This window comes from Vidua macroura, chromosome 23 (assembly GCF_024509145.1).
Source record: "Vidua macroura isolate BioBank_ID:100142 chromosome 23, ASM2450914v1, whole genome shotgun sequence".
Lineage (NCBI taxonomy): Eukaryota > Metazoa > Chordata > Aves > Passeriformes > Viduidae > Vidua > Vidua macroura.
In genome coordinates this window covers 2,606,783-2,614,844 of record NC_071593.1, presented here as the reverse complement: position 1 = coordinate 2,614,844, position 8,062 = coordinate 2,606,783, and the positions used below count along the sequence as shown (strand labels likewise).

The 8,062-nt window shown below is 63.5% G+C and overlaps 1 protein-coding gene across 9 annotated transcripts; it reads left to right on the top strand.

Annotated features, from left to right (window-relative positions):
- The first annotated feature begins 780 nt into the window (after positions 1 to 780).
- On the top strand, positions 781 to 7,082 carry SH2D5 (SH2 domain containing 5). 9 transcript variants are annotated; one of them, XM_053997528.1, is made up of 10 exons: positions 781 to 1,246; positions 2,390 to 2,567; positions 2,732 to 2,812; positions 2,919 to 2,993; positions 3,367 to 3,510; positions 3,598 to 3,807; positions 5,214 to 5,376; positions 5,462 to 5,564; positions 5,679 to 5,838; positions 6,759 to 7,082. In XM_053997528.1, exons 2-10 carry the CDS (start codon positions 2,484 to 2,486, stop codon positions 6,960 to 6,962), a joined length of 1,224 nt encoding a protein of 407 aa, XP_053853503.1. In that variant the 5' UTR covers positions 781 to 1,246; positions 2,390 to 2,483; the 3' UTR covers positions 6,963 to 7,082. The 9 variants fall into 9 exon arrangements, with proteins under 9 accessions (XP_053853503.1, XP_053853499.1, XP_053853500.1 ...); XM_053997524.1 differs by having other exon boundaries at positions 2,344 to 2,567; XM_053997525.1 differs by having other exon boundaries at positions 2,316 to 2,567.
- Positions 7,083 to 8,062: the final 980 nt, after the last annotated feature.

Below are 8,062 nucleotides of genomic sequence, written 5' to 3'. Positions count from 1 at the left end.
TCCCCACACCAGTAGTCCCATGGGTATTTGTTAAAACACTGCTCTGGATGACAGTTTTCTCACATCAAGGAGCACCTTGAATTAAGATCTTGGTCATCACCAGACTCTGGCTGTGGTTTCAATTAAGTGATTTCTGCACACCGAGCCAAAAAAACGCCACAGGGTTGGTTGTATTTAATCCAAAGGAGTGGTCCTTTCTTCCCAGGAGCAGTGACTGGGATTGAATGGGGAGGTCTTAACTACCAGCAGAGCAAACGCTTTCTGGGGGGTTTGTGCCAGGTCTGCCCCTCTCTCTTCCCCAGTCTCCGTTTCCTGGCCAGACTGGGCTCTGTTATGTTGTTTCTTCAGCCCCATCTGTCCTTTTTTTTTTTCCTTTTCTTCCACGGTTTCTGTGCTATCCATGATGGGATGGCTCTGCCATTGCAGCTCGCAATGTCTTGAAGCAGCTGGTGCTGGCAGTTGCCCAAGGGCTGAATGATGCCGGTCAGACTCTTTTCCTCACACCTTGGGATTGCTGGGGCACAAGACAGGGATTTTTAGATGCAGCACCAAGGGTTAGACCTCCATCTCCTCCCCAAACTGCTGCTTTCCTATTCCAAGAGCCAAGCTCATCCCTGGGACTGGGAGCAGCTTCCTTCAGCTGGCACGGAGGGTGTGAGGGAGGCTCTGGGTTACGTGGTTGCTCTGCAGTGAGGCCAGAGCCACCCCTCTTCATTTTTATTCCAGCAAAAGCAGGCAGCAGTGGGCAAAACTCCACCGGGAATGTAGAAATTGGGGTGAAAAGGGTCTGAGCATCAGGGCAGGGGGTGGCGAGCAAGCAACCACGTGCGTACGTGTCAGGGTTAGAAATCGCTGCTCCGCTGGGCACGCCGGAGGAGACGGGAAAAGACGCAGAGAAAATCAGTTGCCGCCGCGTTTTCCAAAATCCCGAGCGAGTGCTCCTGCTCGCCGTCGCTTCCAAGAAACGGAGAGAACCGAGGAGGAAAATTGCGGTGATTCATCGCGGGCAGATCGGAGGCAGGAAATGAGAGTTCTCTGCCTGCCCCGTGCCCGGCGTGGGCTCCGTGGGCTCGGGCTCGCCGGGGCCTGGCTGGCGGCGCGGGCCTGACACCCACGGGTCGAGCATCCCTGCGCCGCGGCCGGAGGAGCTACCGGCGAGGGAAAAACAACCGGCGGAGGCCGAGAGCCGGAGCAGCGGGAATTTTTCACCTGCGTTTCTCCGGAGCCATCCAAGCGAGAGCTGCCCGTGAGCCGGGGGGTCCAGCGGGATGGAGGTCCCAGGGGATGCTTGGTGCCTGGTGTCACACATCACCTAAATTTGGGAGGGGTCAGCATCCCTCCTTGGGGACCCCCATGGTGGTCGATGGGCTGGGGGCTCCATTGAGAAATGAAGCGTGGGAAAAGGGGGGCGGGGCTTGGGGGCTGCCTGTCCGCGGATTGGCTGGGGGAGGGGGGGAGACCCCCCAAATTGTGCCGGGAGGGAGAGGGGCCAACCTGCGCTTGTGACGGGCAGACGGCACCGCAGGGACCCCCCCCCCACCGTTCGGATGCGCGCGGGGCAGCCGGACCCCCTCCCCCCGTCACGGCGTTTGCAGCCGGCGGCTGCGGCGGGGCCTCTGTGACACGAGCGGCGCCGGTCCCAGCCCGGCCGAGGGCTGCGCAGCACAAGCCCCCTTGGGGTGGCCAGAGAAGGGTCCGGCGCACTCCTCCATGGCTCCTCTGGACCAAAAAGCACCCCCAAATCTGCTGCCCTCATCGCTGGTGTTTTGGGATCACCCCTGGAGAGCCCCGGGGGTCTCGGTGCTGCTGCGTGGCCGGCGGGAAGTGGGATGGAGAATGGGAGGGGGCGGATGTGGGGGGACTCCAAAACCTTGCTGGAGTTCGGGATGTGAGACTGCACGCACCTCACTTGGGGTCCAGGGTGTATGTTCGGCATGCAGGGACTGCTTGGGTTTCATTTGGGGGTGGATAGTGGGCACTGCATCCATCATGTTTGGGGTGGGAATCTGGGGACCCTCACATCACTGTTGGGATCAGGACGTGGGTGACTGCCTGCATGCTGCTTGGAGTGGGGACATGGGAGCCTGGACTGGACCTCAGGAACAGAAGATGGGGACCCTCACATCACCCGTGAGGTCAGGAGGCTGGAACCCTTGTGTTAGGGTTGGAACCATTTTACTGGGGCCGGGACCTGGGGACACCTGCACCGGGACTTGGGGACATGTGCATTGGCATCAGGACTTGGAGAGCTCCGTGCAGGGACTGCAGCACCTCCCCAGGGCTCAGCAGGCTGGAAACAGGGGACGGGGGGGCAGGTTGTGTCTGTCCCCTCCCTCCTCGCAGGGACAGTGACCGGGGCCCAGACCCAGACTCCTCGTGCTTGCTCCAGCCCATCACCCTGGAAGGCCCCGGATAACTGAGATGTGCCATCGGAGTTGCTTGACCCCATCCTGATCCAGCCTTCACCCCCAGTCCCCGCTGCCATGAAGAGGAAGCCGGGGAATGGGCGGGGGCCGGACCCTGCGGCCCCCCAGCAGCGAGCCCGCTCTGTCACCAAGCCAGCAGAGGTGACTTACCCACGGCGGGGGTGGGGGGGTGACACCCCGAGATGAGATTCGGGTGTTGTTGGACCCTCGTGACTCCTCAAACCATCATCTCAGCGGGGGCCTGTTGCCCGGGGGGGGCATCATGGGGGGCTGTTGCTGACCCGGTGGGGTTTTTGCCCCCTCAGTACGTGGGATCCTTCACGGTGGAGGAGCTGGACCTGCAGCAGCGAGCGGGGCGGGTGGAGGAGCAGCTGCAGGCACTGAAGGTCAGGATCACTGCTCCCCTCGCTGGGAAACACAGGGGACCCCAAATTATCAGGGCACCCACAGGGGCACAGCCCAACCCCCTAGTGCCACATCTCCCCCGGACAGGACTGTCCCAGGAGGAGGTCGGTGGTGCTGAGGTTCAGCTTGCAGGGGCTGAAGGTCTACGATGCTGATGGGGAGGTAGGAGGCTGGGGGGGTCAAGGGGGATGGGTAAGGGGTGCTGGGGCTCAGGGGAGCTGAGTAGGAGGGTCAGGAGTGTTGCAGGGGTGTTGGGAGGGTCAGGAGTGCTGGGGAGGGGAGTCAAGGATGCTGGGGTTGGAAGGTCACGAGTGCTGAGGAGCGGGGTCAGGTGTGCGGGGAGGAGGAGTGAGAAGTGCTGAGGGGGTCAGGGATACTGGGGAGGTGTCAGTGTTCTGCTGGAAAGGTGCTTGGGGGGGCTGTACCTCTCTGAGCACTGCTTTTCTCTCGAGAAGCTGCTTTGTGTGAGCAAGCAGGGGTGCCCCGGGGGGGCCCAGGGGTGCTGGGTGCCCCTGACCCCCGCCCCGTCCTGCAGACGCTGCTGATGGCACACGCGCTGCGCCGGATCCTGTACAGCACCTGGAGGCTCCCTGACCGCCAGTTCGCCTTCGTGGCCCGCAACCCCCACAGCCCCCCCAGCACCCTCTTCTGCCACCTCTTCGTGGGGCTCCCGGGAGAGGTGGTGGCCCAGCCCCGCCCTGTGCCCAAAACACCTTCATTATTATTATTTTTAATATTTGCACGCAGCATCTTTCACCTCCCCCAGGTCCAGACCCTGCACCTCCTGCTCTGCCGCTCCTTCCAGCTCTGCTACCTCCTGGCGCACCCCGAGGAGCAGGCGGGCGAGGGGGAGCTCCCGGGGCCGGGCGTGCTGCGGGAGCCCCTCAACCCCGAGGAGGTGTCACGAAATGTCAACGCCCTCGTGTCCTTCCGGCGCCTGCCCGCACCCGGCGGCCTCGGCCCGCTGGGCACCGCGGTAGGTGCCCCTGCCCGCCCGGCTGCTGCTCTTTTGCTCGTGTGCGTGCGAGGCATCCTCACACCTGGGGTCCTCACACCCGGGATTCTCACACCTGGGGTCCTCACACCTGGATTCTCACACCCGGGATTCTCACACCCGGGATTCTCACACCTGGGGTCCTCACACCCGGGATTCTCACACCCGGGATTCTCACACCTGGGGTCCTCACACCTGCAATTCTCACACCTGGGATTCTCACACACGGAATTCTCACACCTGGGGTCCTCACACCCGGGATTCTCACACCTGGGGTCTCACACCTGGGGTTCTCACACCCAGGATTCTCACACCTGGGGTCTCACACACGGAATTCTTACACCTGGGGTTCTCGCACCTGGGATTCTCACACCTGGGGTTCTCACAGGTGTTTCCTGGCTTGGCACTTTGCATGCGTGCTTTGGCCCAGCCTGTTTGTGCATGGGGTCTCGCGGGGCTTTTCCTCCGCATGGCGTTTCACAGAACAGTTTGAGCTGGAGAGGACTGACAGGGATGATCAAAGTCCAGCTCCTGGCCCTGCACAGGACAGCCCCGTTTCTCTCACAGCAGTCTGTGTACAGTGCTTTAGCACAGGCATTTTTGCACAGCGTGTTCCCAGGCAGCATTTGTGCGGCCTTTTCTCGCATTTTGAGCAGCACACTGTCACACCACACATCATTACCTGGTGTCTTGCATGGTTCCCTTGCATTTCTTCTTTGTGCAGCCTTTCTTTGCACAGTGCTGCGTGCACAGTGCTCTGCACAACCTTGTCTTTCGAGGGTCGCACTTTGCAGGGCGCATCCTGCACGGCCCGGCCCCACAGGCTGCTCTGCTCAGCCTGTTTGAAGCGGCCTTTCCCTGAGGGCCTTTCCTGCCATCGGCCAATCTGCACAGCTTTTACTTGCACAGCGATTTTGCAGGAGGCTTTACGGCGCATTTTTAACTTGGCATTTGTGCACAGCACTCTCCGTGATATGCTTTTGTAGAACTTTTTTACGCAGCAATATTTCTCATAACTTTTCTACATGGCACTTTTTGCATGATGGTTTGCATGGCTGTTTTGGTGTGGCATTTCTGGCAGAAATGTCTACACAGTAAAAATGCTCTTCACAGCTCTTTTGGCACTGTGTTTTTGCACTGCGTGGTGATTTTTTGCATGGCATTTTTCCAGTGTTCTGCATGGCATTTCTTCTGCACATCATTTTTTGCACTGCATTTTCCCCACGGTGTTTTGCACAACTTTTGTTTTGTTTTGTTTTGAGTGTGGTGTTTTGCACAGCTTTTTTGGTGTCGCATCCTTTGGACAGCATTTTCCCGCGTGGTGTTTCACCTGACATTCCCCGCGGCCAGAGCCCCCAGGCCACTCTCACGGCCTGTCCATCCCCCAGGACCGGCGGTCGGAGGCAGAGGGCAGAGCCTGGCGCCCGGGGAACCCCTACTGCTCGCCGGTGCTGGTGCGCAAGAAAGCCATTAGGAGCAAAGTGCTGCGCTCGGGAGCCTACCGGGACTGCGGGGGCGAGGGACAGCTCCACCAGCAGCCTCGCGACGCCGGTGAGTGCCGGGGGAAACTGAGGCACGGGGACACACAGTACCACGAGTGTTTGGGAGCGAAGAGGGGATTAACGGGCTCCCGCAGGAGCGGCGGGAGGGGAAAGCAAAGGAGCGAGGAGCTTGGCCTTCCTGCCCGAAAACGAGAGCGTCCTCGCCGAGAGCGTGTGGGCCTTCGCCGGCATCGCCAGGTGAGTGCGTGTGTGCGAGCACTCGGCACAGACAGCCCTGCCCTGCACCAGCCCCAGCCCCAGCCCGGCTCCTGCCCCAGCCCGGCTCCTGCTCCACCGCCGCCTCGCCCCCAGGGCCGCCGGGGTCGCGCTGCTGCGGCGGGACGTGCCCGGCTCCTTCCTGCTGCGCGCAGAGCCCGGGCTGCCCAAGCGCTGGTGCCTGTGGGTGCGGGCGCCCTGCGGCGTGGTGTGCTACGGCGTGCTCCGGACACAGCAGGGCAGGTTCTGCGTGGAGGTGAGCCCGGGCTGCGGCGGGTCAGGGCGCGTTCGGTGCGGGAGGGCGCGGGGGCTGCGCGGGGGAGGCGCATCGGGTGTGGGTGCAGAGGGGTGCAGGCGGTCTGTCTGTGCGTGCACCGTGTGCCTCGGTGTGCCGTGTGCCTCGGTGCGTTTGGTGTGCCCATGCACGGATGCACCCATGCGTACACCGTTTACTTGATACTCTGTGTGTGTCTGGAGCACCCATGCACGGGTGCACGGGGGCTGTAAGTGCATTTGTGCCTTGCGCCGGTGTGTTGGTGCACCAGGGCAGGGATGCGCTGCTGTGCGCATGCACCTAATGCACCGTGTAAGCGCACTTGCTGTGCTTGTGCATGGCTGCACTGGTGCCTTGGCGCAGGGATGCACCAGGGTGGGCTCGGGTGCAGGTGTGGGAGCACACAGGGGTGTGGGTGCGTGGGCACATCGATCCACAGGTGCACCTGGGCACGGCACACAGGTACCCCTGGGCATGGGTGCACCGGCACATCCACCCTTGGGTGTGTAACACGCCTGAGTTTTGGGTGCACTAATGCCCAGGTATGCGATGCACGAGTGCTCTGGTGTGCATTTGTCCCCCAGCCAGGCCAGGGTGCTTTGGTCTGTGCGTGTATCTGGGTGTACCTGGCACACACAGCCCCCAGGACCCACGCGGGGTGCGGGGCGTGCAGGCTGTGCTGCACTCACGCCCTCACCTGTGCCCTGGTGCGTGGGTGCCTTGGCTCCGTGGGTGCCTGCTGCAGAGCCCAGGGTGTGCGAGGTGCGTGGGTGTGCTGGCACACGGGCACGCCGGGATTTGCTGCGTGGGCACACTCAGTTCAGGGGTGCAGGGGTGTGTGGGGGGCACAGTGTGCGCGGGGGGGGGCTCATCTGTCCCTCTCCCCTCTCTCCCGACGGCAGCACTCCAACGCCGAGTTCGCCAGCGTGGCCGCTCTCCTGGCCCACTACTCCGGGCCACCGGGGGGCTGCTTCTGCCGCCTGGCCCCCGGCCGACGCAACCCCGGCTACGAGGAGCGGGACCCCGGCGCCGGGGCCGGCGCCGGGGCGGGGGAGGCCGCCTGGGCCCCCGCCGCCCCCACCGGGGTGCAGCACGAGCGGGGGTAGGCCCGGCCCCCTCCCCGCGCACGGCTGCCCCCGACACCCCCGGCTTTCACTCGCTGCCTGCCTTATCCCCCTGGCCGGGCTGGCCGGCGCCTCCCGCAATAAAGGCTCTCGTGCATCGGAGCAGGGCTCGGCTGGCTGCTCGCACCCGCCCACCGGCGTGCTCACACCTGTGTGCTCACACCGGTGCGCTCACACGCGTGTGCACACGCTCTGTGGCCCAGGCACCGCACGGACTCGCACTCATGCGACTGCCCCGCGCGTTCGGGCTCCCGCTCCTGCGCGCTCCCGCGCTGCTGCGGCGGCGCACTGGTGCTCACGGGAGGCTGCACACCCACGGTCACTCACCGCCACCTGCACACGCAGGGGTCACAGCTGGGCACTGCTGCCATCCATCGCACACTCATGGCCCTGTGCACACCTGTCCTCGTGCACACCTGTCCTCGTGCACACCCTCATTGCACACCTGTCCTCGTGCACCCCCATTGGACACCTGTCCTCGTGCACACCTGTCCTCGTGCACACCTGTCCTCGTGCACAGCCCATTGCACACCTGTCCTCGTGCACACCTGTCCTCGTGCACACCCTCATTGCACACCTGTCCTCGTGCACACCTGTCCTCGTGCACACCCTCATTGCACACCTGTCCTCGTGCACACCTGTCCTCGTGCACACCCCACTGGACACGTGCGCGCGCCCTCGGCCCCGCGCGCCCCCGGCGGTCACGTGACGCGGTGGGCGGGGTCTCGCTCCCGGCGCGGCCCCGGTCGCTGCGGCGACCGCGTGCGGTCGCTCGCGCATGCGCGGGGCCGCCTCCCGCCGCCTCAGCGCCGCCGTGCCCTCGGGGTCTGTGCGCGCCTCCGGCCAGCGCGGCACCGGCGGGGTCACCTCAGGTTTTCTCTTGCTCCGTCCCCTTTGGGCGTGTCTCGGCTCCCAAAAGTTACCTCAGGGTTCCTTATCCTTGGGTTTCCCGCCCTTCGGCATCCCCTCAGGGTTTCCCTCACAAACCCTCCCTTCAGGTTTCCTCCCCTCGACCTGCCCTAATTCCCCCTCAGACCTGTTCCCAGCTTCCCCGTTTCCCTGCATCCCTCCCCAGCTCTCTT